This window comes from Colletes latitarsis, chromosome 9, assembly GCF_051014445.1.
Source record: "Colletes latitarsis isolate SP2378_abdomen chromosome 9, iyColLati1, whole genome shotgun sequence".
In the NCBI taxonomy this organism is placed as follows: Eukaryota; Metazoa; Arthropoda; class Insecta; order Hymenoptera; family Colletidae; genus Colletes; species Colletes latitarsis.
The window spans coordinates 26,480,716-26,500,871 of record NC_135142.1 but is presented as its reverse complement, the minus strand read 5'-3'; the positions used below and the strand labels follow the sequence as shown (position 1 = coordinate 26,500,871).

The 20,156-nt window shown below is 31.3% G+C and overlaps 5 protein-coding genes across 10 annotated transcripts; 1 reads left to right on the top strand and 4 right to left on the bottom strand.

Annotated features, from left to right (window-relative positions):
- Nucleotides 1-1,430: 1,430 nt before the first annotated feature.
- On the bottom strand, nt 1,431-4,189 carry Dnali1 (Putative inner dynein arm light chain, axonemal Dnali1). Its single transcript, XM_076772637.1, has 6 exons — nt 3,907-4,189; nt 3,617-3,772; nt 2,571-2,703; nt 2,134-2,279; nt 1,863-2,060; nt 1,431-1,735 (listed from the first exon to the last, which is right to left on the bottom strand). Exons 1-6 carry the CDS (start codon nt 3,997-3,999, stop codon nt 1,700-1,702), a joined length of 762 nt encoding a protein of 253 aa, XP_076628752.1. The 5' UTR covers nt 4,000-4,189; the 3' UTR covers nt 1,431-1,699.
- A 34-nt stretch (nt 4,190-4,223) lies between these two features.
- Nucleotides 4,224-6,535, bottom strand: LOC143345478 (alpha-2-macroglobulin receptor-associated protein). Its single transcript, XM_076772636.1, has 7 exons — nt 6,247-6,535; nt 6,028-6,169; nt 5,407-5,577; nt 5,220-5,330; nt 5,035-5,143; nt 4,748-4,904; nt 4,224-4,653 (listed from the first exon to the last, which is right to left on the bottom strand). The coding sequence occupies exons 1-7, from the start codon at nt 6,445-6,447 to the stop codon at nt 4,453-4,455; spliced, it is 1,092 nt and encodes a 363-aa protein (XP_076628751.1). The 5' UTR covers nt 6,448-6,535; the 3' UTR covers nt 4,224-4,452.
- Nucleotides 6,536-6,944: 409 nt separating this feature from the next.
- Alix (programmed cell death 6-interacting protein-like protein AliX) lies at nt 6,945-11,524 on the bottom strand. Its single transcript, XM_076772784.1, has 15 exons — nt 11,255-11,524; nt 10,688-10,803; nt 10,231-10,358; nt 9,859-10,137; nt 9,674-9,775; nt 9,365-9,587; nt 9,161-9,284; nt 8,907-9,084; nt 8,671-8,832; nt 8,462-8,605; nt 8,173-8,388; nt 7,951-8,100; nt 7,733-7,874; nt 7,476-7,664; nt 6,945-7,417 (listed from the first exon to the last, which is right to left on the bottom strand). Exons 1-15 carry the CDS (start codon nt 11,458-11,460, stop codon nt 7,311-7,313), a joined length of 2,466 nt encoding a protein of 821 aa, XP_076628899.1. The 5' UTR covers nt 11,461-11,524; the 3' UTR covers nt 6,945-7,310.
- A 1,110-nt stretch (nt 11,525-12,634) lies between these two features.
- LOC143345292 (uncharacterized) lies at nt 12,635-15,695 on the top strand. Of its 5 annotated transcripts, none has more exons than XM_076772265.1 (4): nt 12,635-12,790; nt 13,443-13,760; nt 13,837-14,143; nt 14,225-15,695. In XM_076772265.1, exons 2-4 carry the CDS (start codon nt 13,463-13,465, stop codon nt 14,697-14,699), a joined length of 1,080 nt encoding a protein of 359 aa, XP_076628380.1. In that variant the 5' UTR covers nt 12,635-12,790; nt 13,443-13,462; the 3' UTR covers nt 14,700-15,695. The 5 variants fall into 5 exon arrangements, with proteins under 5 accessions (XP_076628380.1, XP_076628383.1, XP_076628384.1 ...); XM_076772268.1 differs by having other exon boundaries at nt 12,661-12,790; nt 13,461-13,760; XM_076772269.1 differs by lacking the exon at nt 12,635-12,790 and adding an exon at nt 12,799-13,021 and having other exon boundaries at nt 13,861-14,143.
- Nucleotides 15,696-15,821: 126 nt separating this feature from the next.
- Ilers (Isoleucyl-tRNA synthetase) lies at nt 15,822-20,037 on the bottom strand. 2 transcript variants are annotated; one of them, XM_076772263.1, is made up of 2 exons: nt 19,336-19,530; nt 15,822-19,264 (listed from the first exon to the last, which is right to left on the bottom strand). In XM_076772263.1, exons 1-2 carry the CDS (start codon nt 19,376-19,378, stop codon nt 16,068-16,070), a joined length of 3,240 nt encoding a protein of 1,079 aa, XP_076628378.1. In that variant the 5' UTR covers nt 19,379-19,530; the 3' UTR covers nt 15,822-16,067. The 2 variants fall into 2 exon arrangements, with proteins under 2 accessions (XP_076628378.1, XP_076628377.1); XM_076772262.1 differs by having other exon boundaries at nt 15,822-20,037.
- Between the last annotated feature and the right edge of the window lie 119 nt (nt 20,038-20,156).

The following is a 20,156-nucleotide window of genomic DNA, read 5'->3' as shown; positions in this document are numbered from 1 at the left end:
CATATTTCCAGAATAATACAGATGATCTTAAACATAAAAGTGCCGTTTTACAATATAGATTATGTACATTTCTCTAATAAAGTGGACGATATTGTTAGTACTAAGATGCATTAAAATTATACGTGTAAAATGACGTAACATGTTACAAAAGCAAATACAGGTATTCCCCGTATATCATGTGCCGTGCATTTCTAAAATTCTCTTTTAAACTTCATGTTTCTTTCAGTGGAAGGATTTGCATTTAAAAAATAAAGTTCCACTTATTCGACCAAGTTTATGTCTTCGCGTATGCTTTTTAGAGTAAAACTTTGAACTTCAGAATTTTCTTCCAAGTTCAATTTTATATAGCTTGATATAATAACTTTTAAATATAGATATAATTCCTTGATTTGATGGCTAAAATAAAGAAGTCATATTTGGTATTTTGAATCCTTGCTATAAAATTCCATGAGCGAATCTGAGACAACATGTTTGCATTTTAAAATTGAGTCATTTTGTACAGAAATGTTCCCAAATCTTGAATCGTGTTGTAAGAGGGATACCTGTACTAATCAAGTACACCAGGGATGACGAACTGGCGGAGTTTGGCATTTTCTGGCCTCCAGAGCCATAGAAAAACGCCATTCTCCAATAATCGTTCGATTCTTACAATGTTTCTCACTCCTGAATTTCCTAAGGAAAATAAATACAGCATGTGGTGGCTAATATGCTGATAGTGGGCGATCAGACTAACCGAAGATAGAATTCTTGCGGCAAATAAGAAGTTCGTCAGCCCTGAAGTACACTATTAATTGTGGAGTAAAATGCGATTAAGGGAACGGGACCAATCTATTACGGTAGTAATAAGATTACGTGAAAAAGAAAACAAGCTGCATATTTCTTATGTCTATTATGTGTGAATATTATGTTTTTTGTCAGTATTACAATGACAGATAAATTCAATAATACTATTGTTTGTCAAAATTTTAAAAAACATTGTAAAGTGCCAATATTAACTATATCTTTATAAAAGCAATTTTAAAAAAGAGGCAATTATCAACAAGCAAATTATAAAAAATCTATGTGCAATTAAAAAATAACAGTATTGATACAATTTTCGAACCACAATTTGAAGGAGAATAACAATTTAGTAACAGTTATAGTGTTAAATATTCTGAGGAATGCTCATTTTTAATATGTTATACCATTTATAGAATTCTTTTAGAAATTTCGATAGTATTACATAGTTTATTTCGTAATCGATGAACTAGAACCATTGATTTGTGTAAACAAATACTATCAGGTTGACAACTAACGATCGAATTAATAAAGTAACAAAAACACTGAACATGCAATTAATAAAAAATTTTGGTGGTATTATATAGGTTGAAAAATAATAGATATAAATATATATTTATTTATCTATATTTTTTATTCGGTAATGTTTATACGTTTTACAGTGTTACACATGAATTTGTAAGCAAAATAAAGTATATAAAAGAGCAAATATACTATAACAAAATGTACAACTATAAAAACCATAATTAATTTTGATACTTTAATAAGTCAGTGAATACAACTTTCTAACATTTGTATACTTGCCATATTACTTCAGTAAGGCAAACAAAACGTGGTTGAGTATTTATTACGATTAATATATTTTCTCAAAATTAAAACGATAGTTTACGATAGCTTTATCGTAAAATCATTTACGATAGTTTTATCTTTTCGGTGCAATAATACCTTCTAATTGTGTCTGAAAATATTAATTTCACGAATGTACACATTTTGTAAAATTCTCACAGGTGTGATAAAATAATCTCCTTAAAAATTTGTCTAAAATTAATACAAAATTGTAACATTTATATCGTTGAGGTACTTACCTTTAACTGTTGATTTGTTTTTTTAAGAAATTGTATTTCTTCCATATGTTTCTTTTCCTCCGCTTCCCTCAATTCAGCCGCCCGTTTTTGAATCTGTTCAAATTTTTGCTTCAATTCGGCAACAGTTTTCTCTAAATCGGTTTTTTGCGATTGCAATTCGTCTGCAGTGGCAATTAAATCCTCTTTCCCTTGTTCAGCCTATAAAAATCACTATAAACACTTAACATCTCTTAACGCTTGTTTCTTAATGCATTGAAGAGTACATACGTACTTGCAGAGCTTTACGCATACCGAAAGCAATACTACTTTGGTACAAAATCTGATACGCGGATAATGTCATTTTAAGTTCGTCCCGAACTCTAAGCAAAAGTAAACCACGTTCGGAGCAATTCACAGTAACCTGACGTATTATTTCATCTATAAAATTATATTATTCAACAATTTCAATTTAGAAGTATTAATAAACTGTTAGTAATGGAACTTAAAGTGCTTCAAATCTATGAAATGAAGGAGAAATCGAATTACTATATACGTGCTTGCGCGCGAATTTAATTTTAAGATTTACAAGATTTTCAAGATTAAGAGTTTCTTAACATCGAATTATATTCGAATCGCTTCGAATCTGAGTTGCAACACGTAATAAAATTCGAAGCAATGCAAAGTGTCACTACTATAAACTACTAAAAAGTAAATAAGAAAAACTTTTACCAAAACATTGTGTGTAAAGTTCTCTACGAACTGGACAAATGCCAGTTTCCCTTGCTTGTCTTTGTTGCAATCTCATATCAAGTTGTTCTTGCAAATTAATAACGTCCAATCTTGTTGCTGGTGTACTTGATACCTGTGCATACCATGTATACCAAAGTGGTTTATAATATTAGTATCCATGACTTATAATGGAGGATTTTAGAGGCCAAAATAAGACGAAAATCAGGAATACTAATTTGTTGATGGAGGCTTCGTTAAAAAGTTATTAACGTTTAAAGTTGTTCCCGTACTGAATTTTTTTCTCGAAAATGCGCAAAATTTCGAGGTTATGTCTATTCACCAAAAATGTTTGTAATTGACCCCCGCAAACGAAAATAATTTTTCCAGAACGATTCGAAATTTTCTTTTTCGTCGAAAAATTTAGGCGCCAAATCAGATTTTCGGTAAGGAATTTTTTTCTCGAAAGTGCGTAGGATTTTGGGGGTATGTGTAATGACCAAAAATGATTGTAATTGACCCCCGCAACCGAAAATAATTTTTCCAAAACGATTTGAAATTTTTTTTTTCCGTCAAAAAATTTCACACCTACACAAATTTTTTTCTCGAAAGTGGGTAGGATTTCGAGGGTATGTCTAATGACCAAAAATGATTGTAATTGGCCCCCACAACCGAAAATAATTTTTCCAGAACGATTCGAAATTTTCTTTTTTCATCGAAAAATTTAGGCGCCAAATTAGATTTTCGGTAAGGAATTTTTTTCTTGAAAATGCGTAGGATTTCGGGGGTATGTGTAATGACCAAAAATGATTGTGATTGGCCCCCGCAACCGAAAATAATTTTTCCAAAACGATTTGAAATTTTTTTTTTCCGTCGAGAAATTTCACACCTTTACGAATTTTTTTCTAGGAAGTGGGCAGGATTTCGCTTTCCTTTCGAAATGAATCACAACTATATTTGCAAAATGTAACGAACGATGGTCTAAACATCATAAGAAAGTTAAATTTTTTCAAAGACAATTTAGTTTGAAGAAAAAGAGAATATCTTACTTGTTGGATCCATGTTTGACCATCTTCTTCCCATTGTTTAGGTGGTAAAATCCTATTAAGAATGTCGACAGTTTCACGTCGCGTATCAACCGTAATAGGAGTCGATTGAACTTTACAAGTTGTTGCTCCGATTTTTGGTGGTACCTCCTTACGTACCTGTCTTGATAATAAACTACAGAATTAAAATTATGATCGTTCGTTCTGTTTATTTTAACACTATATTTGTTTAATTTTACGATTTTGTTACAGTTTAAAAATAAGCAACACATATTTATTTGTGAAAACTGAACCTTTTCTGGCCGGATTGTATCTAAAACTGGGTTGTCGTATTTGACCAAAGTATTCATAGAGGGAATAATACGATCCTGTATTGCCGTTGCCATTATTATTGCGCTATATATAAGACAAAATATATTTAAATTATTTTATCTTACTGTGCAGTAATTAATTTATTTAAGAAAACTCACTTGCGTATTTGTAGCCGTTTCGTTTGTTTTTCCACTATGAAGTAGATCTCAGAACCGTTAGCAATTTCCATAACGATATTGATGTATCAGACGTTACTAAGTAACAATATATCGGTCAGAAGAAGAAATATAAATACAAATTAAGAAATAAAACTTTATAATAACGACACAGTACAATTATACAAATTTAAAAGTCATCATATATATGTATATATTATATGTATAAATTTCTCATAAACATTTCATATAAAATCATAAGTAAAATTTATCTTAAATTGATTTTTACATTGTTATTAAAAATATTTTTTCATTGTGATTAATTACAAAATAACAATTTGTATAAACTTAGCAAACTATTTTTGAAATGCGTTAAAGTTCAGAGTGATTTTGTATAATTTTTGATTCGAGATCCCTATGGAGCTTTTCTATTGTTCTAGCATGATGTTTTATGTGTTGTTGCGAGGTAATGCTGTCTAAATCAGAATTCCCCTGACGCGCTGCTTCTAAAGCGGCTTCTTTGTGTAGATGACGTAACTTGAGTAATCTTCTTTCATAATGCAGAAGTTCCTCCTAAACAGTACCGTAAAATATCGCTTAATGATTGAACAAAAATATCATTCTTATATACATATAAGTTACACAAAATACTCCTACATATTATTACCTTCAAAGAAGCACGTTCTTCCGGAGAGAACGAACCCTCTAATACAATACGCCACAATCCTTGCACTTTCGGTTCTACAAATTCTTTATGTTCTGGACCAGTAGCAGTTAATTGGTCCAATCGATCATACCCGTTTCTGAGTTCCAAATGCTTTTCCCTAAAATGATGTACGGTATTATTTATTAAACTTTACAATGCTCTGACAAAACAGCTAGTTCAGATAATTACTCAGAAAGGACTGACATTGAGATTAAAAACACGAGTTTATTTAGGTAGCATACACATACCGAAGTAAAGTTGCTTTTTCTAAGTAATCTAACTTCTGTACTGGAACATTGTCTGACTCTTCTTTTTTATCTATTTCATTCCAGCTCTCTGGCTTATGATATAAACTATCTGTAATACATGTAAAACATGAATTTATTCTATAATTTCCTGTTGTATTCTATAATTTTTTATTTATATTACTAACTTTCATGTATTTCTGTATCTCCAGCTTCTACATCTTTTAAAAGATTCATGTATTCGTCCACTTTATCCTGATGATGTTGAAACTCTTCCTTCAAAGTTTGTAATTCTTCATCTGTTGAATATAATGTACAAATTATTATTAGTTTTCATGCAGTTACATATTACAACTATAGATAAAGTATACTCACGTGTAAAGCCTGCATATTCAGCTTTAGCCCACAACTTGTTCAATCTTTTGTCTCTAAATACATCTTTGGCAACATAGTTACTACCATCATTTAATGCCTTATGTTTCTTTAGTAACTTTGGATCCTCTGTATCATCAAAATGTTCTAACAATCCATATGTGCTCATAATCCCTTTCATTAAACAAAAAATACTTTAATTGAAAAGCAATATATGACATTATGGTGTTTGATATGGTTACTATCAAGGCAAAAATCTTATATTACCTATATATTCTGCCTTTATTTAACCATTGTATTTAAAAGACATAATAGGTATTACAGTATTGCATGGTTGAATTTCACTATAATCTACATAACTGAATTTCTATATCTATGTCTATCTCAATTTCCCTCCTACCATACAGTACCTTAAGTTCAGTAGAACCTCATGTAGCAGAGAGGGAAAGATAATTGATTAAATGCAAACTATTTTATCTTTTGTAATATTCATTGTCTTTGTCAGGTAATGTTGAAGTCTATCTCTGTAAAAAATATACTACCATGTGTAGTCACATGTCATGTTGAGTTTGATGAAATTCAGCCATGCATTAATGCATTCATTTAGCCATTATATCAAATTACCAATAAGCTTCTTTCGCAAACGTGCCTCTTCTTCTCCATTCGGATCTTCCCCATTGGATTTAAAATGCTTAAACGCAATTTCTTCTTTGTCATGGATTTGCAAATCACTGAATATTGACTGTAGTTTCATATCGGTCAAACGCTAACAGAGAATTTCGTTTTAAACATTTTATTCGGAAAATGTAAATATAAGTTCTTTTATAATACATTAATACTCACGTTTTTCGCTTTAATCCAGAGTACATTTAATTTTGCCATACGAAACGGTTTATCCAACTCGCGAAGAGTGGTTGGAAATTGTGGAGAAGCTTCATATTTCTCTTTATTTGCTTCGGCGGAATATTTATTAAGAGCTACAGACGAATGAAATAATAAAATACATAAACTGACTGATAAATAAATACTAACTGAAACTGTCATTGTTTCTTCGAAAATTTCTACAAGAAAATACAGTCACTGAGCAATGTTACCAGACCGAGCACTGGATGTACAGTGCACTACGGTGCATCACAGTACCAAGCACGCCTCATTCCACTTACGCACACTATGCCAGGTCACGTTTGCGTAAACTCGTAGAATTTCCATCTCCACTCTATATATATGTATATATCACACATACATATGCGCATGAAATTTCAAGCGAACATTTCTGTATGTTTCTTATAACATTCTGTGATCCTTTATATTAGATGGCGAGACTATTTTAAGTACTTTTTAGCGCAATATTGAAATAAGAATCGCTTCCAGTTATCGTTTATCACTTATTAATTACATGAAGTAATGTATAGAGAAATGGTTGACGAACTTAAATACGAATAATATTTGGAGTACGTATAAGGGATTATAAAACTTTAGAATTTATAAAAATTACGAAATTAATGGGAGAGGTGGAGAATGTAAATAAAAAGCACGGGAAATATGTACTATGATTTTGATTTTTTATTAATATAAACATAAGGAATGTTTTACAAATTTCTAACTCTATTAAATAAAAACATATGGTTTTATAGCAATTGTAAAATGAAGATAAGGTGTATACATATGTATATACGCTCATACATAGAAATAGCAAAAAGCATTTCTTTTTCTTCAATAGTTAAATTATGATCAGGGAGTCTTAATACGTGTATTTCCGTAAACAAAATTTATTTATATTCACATATTTTATATATATACCACTTCAATTTCTGCAACATTATTGCGTATAAGCTATTCTTTTCCAATTTCATAGTCATATAGCTACATTTGTTTAATCACAGTGCGTGTAAAATATACTTTCTTTCTCAGAATGGATTTTGTCCTTGGGGAGGATGATTACCAGTATAACGTGGCAAGGTTGCATATCCACTGTAAGGAGTCTGAGCCATGCCTTGGTACGGAATATAACCCCCTGAAAATGAATCATATTTTTTAGATTTTTAATGAAAATTTATCGTTTTCTAAATTACCTTGCGGAGGGTAAGGCATTGTTGCGTATGGATTATACGTCGCAGGCATGGGAGGAGGCATATATGCGGGATACGGTGTAGCGAGCCCAGCTCCGTATGGCATAGGCATTCCACCTTGAAAATGCGTAGGATACGGTAATTGTGTCGATCCGCTTTGTTCCGTTACAGGTTGAGTTTGTCCAGATGCTCCTGAATATAATCAGTTTTTTAAACTTCAACATAGGAAGAATAGATTTATTGTAAAATAAAATACATACCACTGTGGTGCGCTGGTATGTTGGGAGTTTTAGCTGGACCACTATGACTCAAATTGGTTGTTAAATCTTTCATTAGTTCCTCTTTTTCGGTTTTTCGAGCGAAACAGAAATCTGATATTTTGTTTTGGAAGACCACTAGCAACTGTAAAAAAAAAAATCACTTACAATATCGATGCCAATATGTATAATCAATGGAGGCATTACGATCAATATATTACCAATGTTAGATCATTGTAGAATTTAGCACCTTCCTTCAAATTGCCTGTTAATTCTTTAAATGCGTCATAAGCAGCTGCTAATTTGCATAACATCATTTCTCTCGAACTGCCACTACCCGACTGTTCACTCGTAAATTCTGTATGACATCTCTGAAATTGTTTTTTAAGTAAGTATCGTAGGAAATATTTCAATTGTATATTAAAAAGAAAATGTATATATACTTGAATTTCAGCAATTAGTTGCTCTTGCCGAGAAACACTATCCCTTATTTGTTTTTGCAAAGGTCCGTACGTTTTTCCTATATTTTCTACGGATAAATTTGGCTCATCGATGGCACCATCTTTAGCAAGTGCCGACAAAAATGTAGTTTTCATATCGGTAGTAGCAGATTTTATTTCACTTTCTATAACATCACGTTCTGCTTTTAATGTTGCAACCTTGAAAGGAAAATGGGGATTGTAAAACAATATAAATATCGAACATGTAGAAATATACATGTAAAAAGCTTACATCGTCCATTAGCTTCCTAAGTTGTGTCACGGTATTACTTTCTTGAACTGCTAATCCAGTTGGTACAGCATTAATCAGATCGCTATCGTTCAAACTTAAGATTTCCATACCATTTTTATGATTTTCGTATTTTTCGCGTATAGTCTAAATAAATATCTTATTTTTAGTGTACTTATATAAAATTCTTTTCTATTCATCCTTATGTTTACCTTATCAGCCGCAACAGCATTGTTAATAATTTCATGATATTTTCGTAAAACAATAGTGAATTGCTCTGTTAAGCGAGTACTGGATATTCTTGTCCAGCGTTCCTTAAATTGTTCTCTTAACTGATCATCAGATTCACGTTCCTCTAGAAGCATTCGGTCACACTACGAAAAGAGCAGTACTTCGGTAGTTAGATTACAAAACAAACATCTCTAATAATTTATAGTGAATTTCTTACCTCATCTAAAAGTTCCTTATTTCGTTGTAAAAGATCTGGCAATTCTTTCATAGCATTTTCCAAAGCATTGATTCCACCTGACTCTTTGACGTACTGAGCTTTCTCCAACAAGGACTGAGGTAATTCAGTTCCACTTGTATCTTCAATAGCTGCCGGTAAATTTAAACTTGCCAAAACGCTGAAAATTATAAATTAATTATTAAATGTTAAATAAACGTAAAATATTTACACGAATAGTTCGATAGTTACTGTACCTATTTAGGACTTGCGTCATTTCGCGTAGTTTTGAAATTTCTGAGTTAACTAGCTCGTTGCGACGAACCTCATAAGATGACAACGCTTGGTGTACACTAACAGGCAATAAATCGGTAAAAAGATCTGGAAGTGTGAAATGTTTATACAAAATGACTCTACCCAAAGACAATATTCGACTAAGCATATCATCAAATACAATAAACCTTTAAAATTCGTGCTGAAAGTTTCAGGTAATGGTAACAATTTTGCAACATTAGCTTTTCCCACAGGTTCTAAAGATTTCACATCTGGTATTCTTTCATGATAAATAAAATCGTTATCTTTTTTCACTTCTGTAAAATTCCTTTGAGCTCTATTAGCATATTCTTGAAATAAATTAGGTTTATACGAGCGTTGTTGTGCCGCTTTGAATAGTTCCACAGCACACTAAAAACATATATCTTAATCAATATTGCACACGTAACAAAATACTTAAGATATGCCAAATTTTACTTTACAATAAATAAAATTACCTCCAATCTAGCAATTTGTTCTCCAATTGATTTACCGTTTTTACATACTAACGACTGATAAAATTCAGTCATTGCGCGATATCCAGCTTGTTTCCCTGCTATCTATATCAATGTAATAAAACTAATTACTCAGCACCTGTATTAGATATACAATATTGTACGTAAATATAATTTTAGACACACACCAATGGAATCCATTCTTTATCCCAAAATGCTCTAAAAATCTCTTTCTGAAACAATTTTAATGTATCTGCATACAATTCCTCTGCCTGTGCAGCTAATTTAGCAACAATTCCATTTTTCATAGCATCATGAATCGCTTTATGTACAAATATTTCCTGAGCTTGAGCAAGCATTAACGAAGATAATGCACCTAATGTTTCTGGACTAATATCAGGTGTTGGTTCTTGTTGAATAGCCATCATAACATTTCCTTTAAGATAATTAAAGATACCAGCAGATTGCTGAAACATACACAGCATTTTGATATATATAAAATATTTGTAATTTTTCAAAATTACATTATTATGTACAATTTTTCCTACTAATATACAAACCTGAAACAATTTTGCTGCCAGCTTTAATCCTTCATCACTTTCCAAAGATTGTGTTGCTGCTACTGAACTTTGCAAAGCAGCAATATTGAATAATACGCACACCTTTTCATATGCTAATGTACTAATTGCTAAACATATTAAATAATATTATGATTACAATATTTTCATGCTACAACTTCATATTATTTTTTACAGTATGGCTTATCATTGTATGTTTTTATACATTCAATTGCCATGATACATATTGTTAAAAGATAAATTACAAATATAGATGTAGTTGATAACATCTTATCTTTTATCTATTCATCATGAAATGAAAGTTCAAATAAGATTAATCTATATTATGTATGTAAATATTGTTTAAATTTTTTTTATCAATCAACTATATCAATACTTTTAATTTAACTTTATATATATTATAAATTATAAACTATAATTAATACATCAATGATCTTACTTAAACTAAGTTTCCCACCAAATATAGTACGGTCAAATGCATCCTTCCATTTAAATGGGATTTGTAGTTCATGAGCAGGAATCTTGCCCTCCAATGCACACAACTGATCATAATAACTAAATAAGAAAATTATACATTGTACTAATTACAGACATCTATACTAATATCATTTTAATCCAATATAATTAACAAATGATTATATTCTACTCTATTTCTATCAAAACCATATCAGTAGTAAAAATCCAAAAATGATATTTGAAACTGACATTTCAATTGGTTTATTAACAATCCTTTTCCATCCTAAGACTTCTTTCACAAGAGGATACTATGCTATACAAGTACGATTAAATCGTACGTGTAATTCAATGGGAGCGGCAATTCTCGAGTCTACACTGAAATCAAAGTTACCAACACGTAATACGCGGTATTGTATCAAGTATCGTCGTGTGAAAGGGTTCTAATGGTATGCACAAAGATAGTATTAAAAGAATGGTTCATATGGTAATGTATCATTTTTAATGAATTACAGTAATTAGAGTCAAAATAATATTTAAAGGTGACTCATACCTGTATATAACCTCCAATGAACTTTCATATTTCTCGAAAGCCCTCCATAAAGCATTGTTCCTTAATTTACTGAAATCAGTAATCGCCTCTGTATAATCCTTCTGATTACTCGCACCATTATACGTTGATTTGATAACATTCGTAAGAGGTTTAATGACATCTACATCAGACGGTTTCTTCAACGGCACCGAAATTAGCTCAGCCATTTTAACGTCTGATACAGAATCGTATTTCCTGTCTGTCAGATCTCAGATGAGCCGTCGCCGAATGATTACGCATGCACGTCGAAAATAACATTGATGCAGTCAAGTGCATAGCGGCGCTAGGGACATTTGAAAGGTTGGCAACGCGAGTGGCGCCAGCTGGTGACAATAAGCTGAAGTCATGTGACAGAGGACTAGCGCTCCACTCTACTCTTCACTTCGTCCCGGTATCCCGGCATGACAGGTCGTTTGTAAATGAAACCGTTGTATAGTTGACGTGAAGTTGACTCATTTACCTGGCATTCCACAGCAGCATTGAATCTGTTGCAAGGTATAATCTTCTGATTGATGATTCCTAATTGGTAGAATATGACGTTTCTAGTATCGTTCTACCAATCAGAAATTGAGTACCATATATGTGTTGTGATCTGGCCGAATCGAAGAAAATATGTATGCACTAGCTTCTTTAGCCTGCGTCATATGATATGATAATGTAATGCGTAACATATCAATGTACACGGCGTATACATACGTTTTCGATATGTAGAGTAACTCTAAAAACATATTCTACCAATTCGAAATCATCGATACCATTTCACCAATCGGAAGACTACATCTTGTGACGGATTCAATGCTTCCCCTGTGTATATACATTAAAATAAATACGTCAAAATTCGTATTCTAGACAAAATTTGAAATACTATTTTAGATAGTACACGTTAACGTAAATGAAAATAAAATATTATTCTATTTCGACTATAACGAATCCGAATTAGACAAAAAATAAATTATTATCTATCCACCTGCTTCATTGATAATATTTTAAAATGTTTAAGAGATATAATAAATATGTATACATTTTTTAGGTATAATATGTTGATATTAATCTTCAACAGTGACCGAAACGTTACATCTGATTTCGATGAAATAAGTGTTGTTAATGCATATAATAATCCTTTACGCAATAATGCATGTTTATTTTGATTTTGTAAAAAGAATTATGTATCAATTTAAAATAAAAAGACGCGAGGATATTAAGTTCAATATTTTTAACGCATATTATGTTAATACTAAAGTACTCGTATAGACAAATTTACAAAGTTATATTATAGTATTCCTGAAAATGTTTTGTCCAATGAAAATGCAAAGTGTATTTTCAATAAACAAACCGCGTTGCGAATACCTGTTTCCCTGTGAAATCATTAAAAGAAAACGTGACTCGTAGATATGCATGTTACGTATATGTGCAGTTTTCATTAATTATTAACTAAATAGTGCACGTATGTCGCTGTCTGTTTCAAACTATCAGTATCAGTGTCTTCTCTAGATATTTGTAAGTAGATGAGATTTTTACAAGTGCCTTTGATGCATTTTAATTTTGTTCTGTTGCAATTCGTGTAAATTAAGGCGAAAATAGTGATACGCAAATAGAAAAAGTGAGAAAAATTGTGATAATGTGAATTATACCTTAGAATATAACGAAGAATACATGGAATTGTTATCGCCAGATTCTTTTGATACGTGTAAATAACAGTCATTTGTTACACTGGGAAATACCAAAAAAGTAATGCAAATGTACTCCACTTGCATAGGACCTTATACGTGTTATTTTGAAAGTTTATCCCTGAATTTTAACTCGAATAAGAAAAAGCAGTCTGAATTTCACCTTGAAGTTGTGCATACGAAATCAGGATTTTCTGTTTTTGTTTATAAACGATACATTTTGAAAACGTTTCGAAAAAAGCAATAGTATCATTATTTCGTGACACCTTTTTAATTAATAAAAAATTTGATATACGTATATATCATTCATTATTTGTAATTATAAGATAATTGACATATAATGAATACGGACATATATAATAAATGTAAACACGCCTTATGAATTATTTATTACTGTCAGACATACGTGAATATTTGTTCCTCTTTTTGCTACTGTATTAATGTTGTTTTATTATTCATATACATTTACTGTATTTACACAGGTTGATCTCTAATTATAGAAATGACTCTGATTGAGGGTGTTGGAAATGAAGTTACAAATTTCTTTATTGTTGTGGTTGTCCTCTTGGTAGGCTGGCTTGCATGGTGTTCTACTAGTATCATAGATCAACCATTAATACGCACAGTATTTATATTACGACATCGAACACGCACACATAACGCTGAACTTAGATCTAATCATCAAAATACAAACATCAGTCAGGCTTCAAATACGGAAATATCACAGGAAGAATCTGTAGAACCAGTTACTGAAGATAATAGCAATAATTCACAAAGTTGTCCAGAACCATCTGTTGCAGGTAATATATCCTATTTCAAAATACTTTTATAAGAATAGTAATTAATATCAGAATCATTAATTATATATCACAATAGACCCAAATGGGGAAATTTCCTTAGAATCCCATAGAATATTTGAAGCAACTGCTACAGAAGAAGTACTTATTGAAGCTATGGACTCATTCAATAATGATAATACACTTTTGCTGCAAAAGCAAACTAAAATCGATACTACAGAGGAAAGAAGTATACCAACATCAGCATGCATTGATAATGTAGAATGCAGATCTGAAAATCTTTCAACAAACGATGCTAATGAAATTAGCATAAAACTTAAGTTTATAAATGATGATCAAAAAGTAGTTATTGGAAGTCTTAATGAACTACTTGGAGACTTTAAAAGGTCACTACAATGTAATAAATTTAATTTTTATAAGAATGTATAAGAAGAATAAATATATAAGAAACATTTATATTTTTGCAGGAGACACTTCCAAATGGAGCTTGATGCACAGAAATTGATTCGTTTAATTTTTAAAGGTCATATATTACAAACTGATAATCAAACATTAGAGCAATGTGGTTTGTATAACAACTGTGTAGTCCACTGTTTGATACACCAGCCTGGACCAAGCCCTGTACCACCTCAGACGTCAACATTAGACAATTCAGCAGCAATGTATATCATTCCTGCGGCAATTCCAGATATACCTGCAACACTAGAAGACGTACTTGATGCCAGAGAAATTAGTTCAGTACATAATGAATGGGATTTAAGTAGACTCTTAGTCTGTATTTTGACTCTTATTATTGGTGTTGCTTGGTATACTTTGTACCATCGAGCTCAACTTTTTACTGCAACTACTACACTTGCATTATACACGATCACTACAATTTTTACTGTTTCATTATTCTGTCACTTCTTTTCTGATCAAGATAACATTAGAAATACTGAATAAATTTAAATTAGATTCGTCGATAAACACTTTAAGATATTATTTTGAAGTATGATTTTGTAAAATCCATATTGTTTAAACACACTTGTTTCTGACATTAAATAGAATATAATGAGTAATATTGCGATTTTGACAAGTGGTTTAAGCTAAATCATTTAAATAAAAAATGAAATCTGTCTGATTATGTATAATCGCGTTTCAGTAGAAGTGACTTTCTATACATTAAATTCAGAACTAATTTATGTATTTGAAAAGATTTATTTTTGGGTTAATGTGACACCAATTAAAAAAGAAAGCATGTATATTATGACGTTATATTTATAACAAAGAATCAATTCTTTAGTACCTAGTCAACATTTGTTCATTTAGATATGTTTATAAAATTAATCTTTGATAAATATTATTAAAGTGTTGAATTAGTTATAATAAATACTATAAACTATGGTAACAATGGTGCTGTATTATATTACTTTCAAGAATGTTTGTTATATACGTTCATGTTTCATTTTTTTATTGAATTTGAAAATATCATCATGCACATCTACAAGTGCGATTTTAATTTAATTAACGTAATCATTATTAGTAATTTATAAGTTGTGGTTTACATTACGGTAATGTGTGTTTAATTTTTGTGTAAAAAAAAAACTTGCAACCTGTAAAATTTACAATTCTCAAATGAAAATTGCATATGAAGGCATATAATTTTCTTTGCACCATTTATTCATTGTTACAGAAGAATGACTAAAATCGTCGAGGGTGTATAAATATATATAATTAGTAATGTGTTAAAACTATTACAATTGTAATTTGCTACGAGATACACTTCATTATACTTCCAGAAAAAGGAATTTCATTGTTATCTATGGCTAAGGGCGTCATCAAGGGCAATGATTAATAATTACCTCTATAATTCATTGTACCATAGTAGTTTGTAGATAACTGTAATTACAAAATATCGTTACAGTTTTAATGAATGTGAATAAATGTCTATTTATTCGATGTTTTCTTGCATTTGTATATTTTTTAATTTGTGGATTAAGTAAATGTAAATAAACATTTTATTTTTCATTCGAATTGATATGAAATTGAAAAACGAATTTGGTGGTGTGCATGTGTATTTAGACATTTTATAATTTATAAGTTTATTATTTTTTAATTATACAGAACAATTACAGTAATATATTGTTCTTTTGCTTAAGATAAAAATAACAACTTACAAAGTCTTTGATGTTAAATAAATAAGTAATTACTTTGTAAACAAAGTTAACAAACTGAAATTTATATTTAATCATTTAACCCCGAAAAATATTCTGGGAGGATGTACTTACACGAATAAAAAGTAAATAAATAAACTGATTTTTTAAACGAAAGTTAACTCAGTTCTAAAGTTTTTCCATTTAATTGGCATAATATTGCAGGTAAAGGTTCAGAAATACTTGTGTGATCAAAGAAAAGATGTAATCGTTGCTTTAACATTGCATGATCTAAATTAAAATTTCCTCTTGGGTTTTCTAACAAAATAGTACCTTTACCTGCAGCACTATTTATATTAACAAATTTACAACCAGGATTTTTTAATGCTGCAGATGACAATATTTCTGATGAACCAACTTTTCGTACTTTTATCGTTTGTTTATGTAATAATGATATATCACTTAATTCCAACATCAGCTCATTGTTGATATACAAGTCATAAAAACAACCGTGAATACCAAATATTAGTTCAATTTCTCGCTTTAATTGTTCGTATGAAATTGGAATCAGTGATTTTGGAGTTTGTAATAAAATAGTTCCTAAGCAACTGGTTGCACCGAATCTTGGTTTTATATCTAGAAGTTCAACATTTACATATTTTAACAAAGTTTCCATTTCTGTTCTGTTATTTTGAACTTCATGCATAGTTTTTACTAAAGTAAGTTTCATATCCACTCCTTTAATACTTTCTGTTTTTTCTATGATTACACTTGCGTTACTTGGCATTTTAAGTGAATCTTCTTGCGGTGTTTTAGTTGCATTTTCAATAAAACCTTTATGACTAACAATTACTTTTGCTAAAGTACTATCTTTATCTTGAATTTCATAATATGCAATTGCCTCGTCTGATGGAACCAACTGAGCTTTCTTCCGCAATTTTTGAATCCTATTGATTACTTCCCTAGCTATTCCTTCATTATGCATACTTTCATCAGGAGTAACATCCAACAAAATTAAAACATTTCCTTCACTATGAGCTTCATATTGTTTAGATAATTGTTCAGCAGCTGGACCTGTAAAACTAAACATCAAACGTAAATCTTGCTTTTCTAATTTATGACCCTGTACAATAATTTCATTTGTTGTAACAAATGTTTGTAGTTGTTCATCAGAAAGTTCTTTAATAACTTGTGTAACAGACTTAAATTCAGCCTTTAGGCGTGATCCAAGTATTTTGTGATCTGGTTCTGCTCTTAGTATAACACCATATTTTTGTTTGTCTGTAGTAACTGTTAACTCCTTTATATTAAGTTCTTCAAGAATATATGACTTTAAAGAGATTATTTCTTCTAGTATTGTAGCATCTTGATGAATTACTACGAGTTCTGGTAACGGATATTTGATAGGAATTGTTTTCCTATCTCTTACAACACGTCCTAATTCAATTACAGTTTGCATGTATGATACTGCTTTTTCAATATTTTCATCGATTAACTGTAAACAAGACTCTGGTACCATTTGATAGTGAACACTCTCCATATTAGTTTTAGACGGTGAAAGTATTTTCGTTAAACGTTGGAACATAAATTCTGTTAAAAACGGTGTAAAGGGTGCATTTATACACACCATGGTGTAAAGAACAGAGAATAAAGTATTTAACGCTTGCCGACAATCAGTTACACCACCATCACCTTTTATACGTTTTCTGTTCATTCTCACATACCAATTAGTAAGATTATCTATGTATTTTACCAAGTGAGGTACTACAGTATACAATTTGTAAGACTGCATTTCTTGTTTAACAAATTGCAGTAACGTTTGTGTAAAAGATAGAATCCACCTATCCATTATATTATTAGAATGTACATTTTTAGTTTTATCGTATACAAAAGTAGTTTCTTCTTCTCTTTCAAATCGTTCAATATTCTGTAGTAAGAATCTAAATGCATTGTACCAAGGCAGAAATATATCTTTTATAACATCTCTTACTCCCTCCTCTTTAAAACGTAGATTTTCAGCTCTTACAACAGGAGAATTAATTAAGTACAAACGCAAAGCATCTGCTCCATACTTATCAACAATTTGTATAGGATCCGGATAATTCTTTTTACGTTTTGACATTTTTTGTCCATCGGATGCCAGAATCAAACCATTGGCAACAAGATTTTTAAATGGAGCTTTTTTGAAAAGTGCAGTTGATATAACTAAAAGAGTATAGAACCATCCACGAGTTTGATCGATACCCTCCCCGATAAAGTCAGCTGGGAAATTCTCTTCAAATTCTTTTTTGCATTCAAAAGGATAATGCATTTGTGCAAATGGCATAGAACCAGACTCAAACCAGCAATCAAAGACTTCAGGTATACGTCGTAAAGGTGGATATCCTGGTCGATTTGAGGGTATAGTTAAATCATCTATGCTTTCTCTATGAATGTCTGTCACTTTTGTGTTGGTTAATTTTTCTAATTCTGCGATACTTCCTACACATACAACTTCTTGTCCATCTTCTGAAATCCACAAAGGGATTGGATTACCCCAATAACGATTTCTGCTAATAGCCCAATCGCGTGCATCTCTTAACCAGTTACCAAATCGTTTTTCTTTGACAGAATCTGGTACCCAGTAAGTATTACTATTTGCTGTTATTAGTTGATCTTTTATAGCTTCTACTCTAATAAACCATGAAGGTACAGCTTTATAAATCAATGGAGTATCGGATCGCCAGCAATATGGATAACTGTGCTTAGTTGTACTGCCATGTATTAATCTTTTATTTGCCTGTAGATATTTGACTATTTCTTTGTCAGCATCTTTTACATATTTTCCAACAAAATCATGAACTGGTTCTATAAAACATCCACAACTATCGATAGGACATATCATTTCTTGATCTTTTGTTATAATACCAGCTGCTAAACAACATCGATAGTCATCTTCGCCAAAATAGGGAGCTTGATGAACAATACCTGTACCAGTTTCTGCAGTAACATACATATCATTTAATACCACAAAAGCACCTTTCTCCCTTAAATTTTGAAAATATGGAAAAGGTGGTTTATATATCTTTCCCTTTAAATCAGATCCTTTCCTCTTACGTTGCACAGTATATGCATCTGAAGATTTATATATAAGTTCTAAACTAGATTCCAATATAATGTATACATTATCAGAAGAATGATCTTTAATTTCTACATATTCAAAACTAGGATTACAACAAAGTGCCATGTTGCTAGGTAGAGTCCAAGGAGTAGTGGTCCAAGCAAGAATAGAAATACCTGGCTCATCTACCAGAGGAAAAGATACAACTACAGAAGGATCGACAACATCTTTGTAATTTTGTCCTGATTCAAAATTGGATAGCGGCGTGTTACAGCCTGTAGAAAAAGGCATTACTTTAACACCCTGATATACAAGACCCTTATTATATAGCTCCTTGAAAACCCACCAGACAGATTCCATATACCAGGGATATAATGTTTTGTAATCATTCTTAAAATCTATCCATCTTCCAATTCTAGTCACAATTGTTTCCCATTCTGCTGCATACCGTGTTACAATATTTCTACATTCTTTATTATAATTTGCTATCCCCATTTTAGCAACATCGTCGGGACCTTTTATGCCCAATGTCTTATCTATTTCGAACTCAACAGGTAAACCATGAGTGTCCCAACCAAATCTTCTTTCCACATAAAAACCAGATTGATGAGCATATCGTGTTACAATATCTTTTATTGTGCCAGCAAGTATATGGCCGTAATGTGGTAAACCAGTAGCAAAAGGTGGGCCATCATAAAACGTATACTTCGGTTTTCCTTTCGATTGTTTCAAGCAATTTTGAAAAGTATTTAGTTTTTTCCATAATTCCAATACAAGCTCCTCTTCCTTTGGAAAATTTATCGTCTCCGGAAGTTTTTCCTTCATTTTCGAAGATTTTTTAACAATTACCTCGCGATCTACTCAGTGCCGGTTAATTCTGATACAACCAGTTCAATATGTCATGCACCGAATCGTACTCGTAACGAAATTTTAGAGAGGTTAGCGCTAAACTCACAGCATGTCGCATGTGTTTCTAGAAATGTAAAAGGACCATTCAAGATAAGAACCTTGACTCATACATACTTCCATAGCCGATTCCAGTACTAGGACTAGCCATGTTAAACGGGAAACAGTAAACCTGTGAGTCTGATTTTGCACTTGAGAAAAAAAGTACGCAACATTTATGCATCTCTGTCTACCCAGTGCAAAATCAGACTCTCGCTCAGC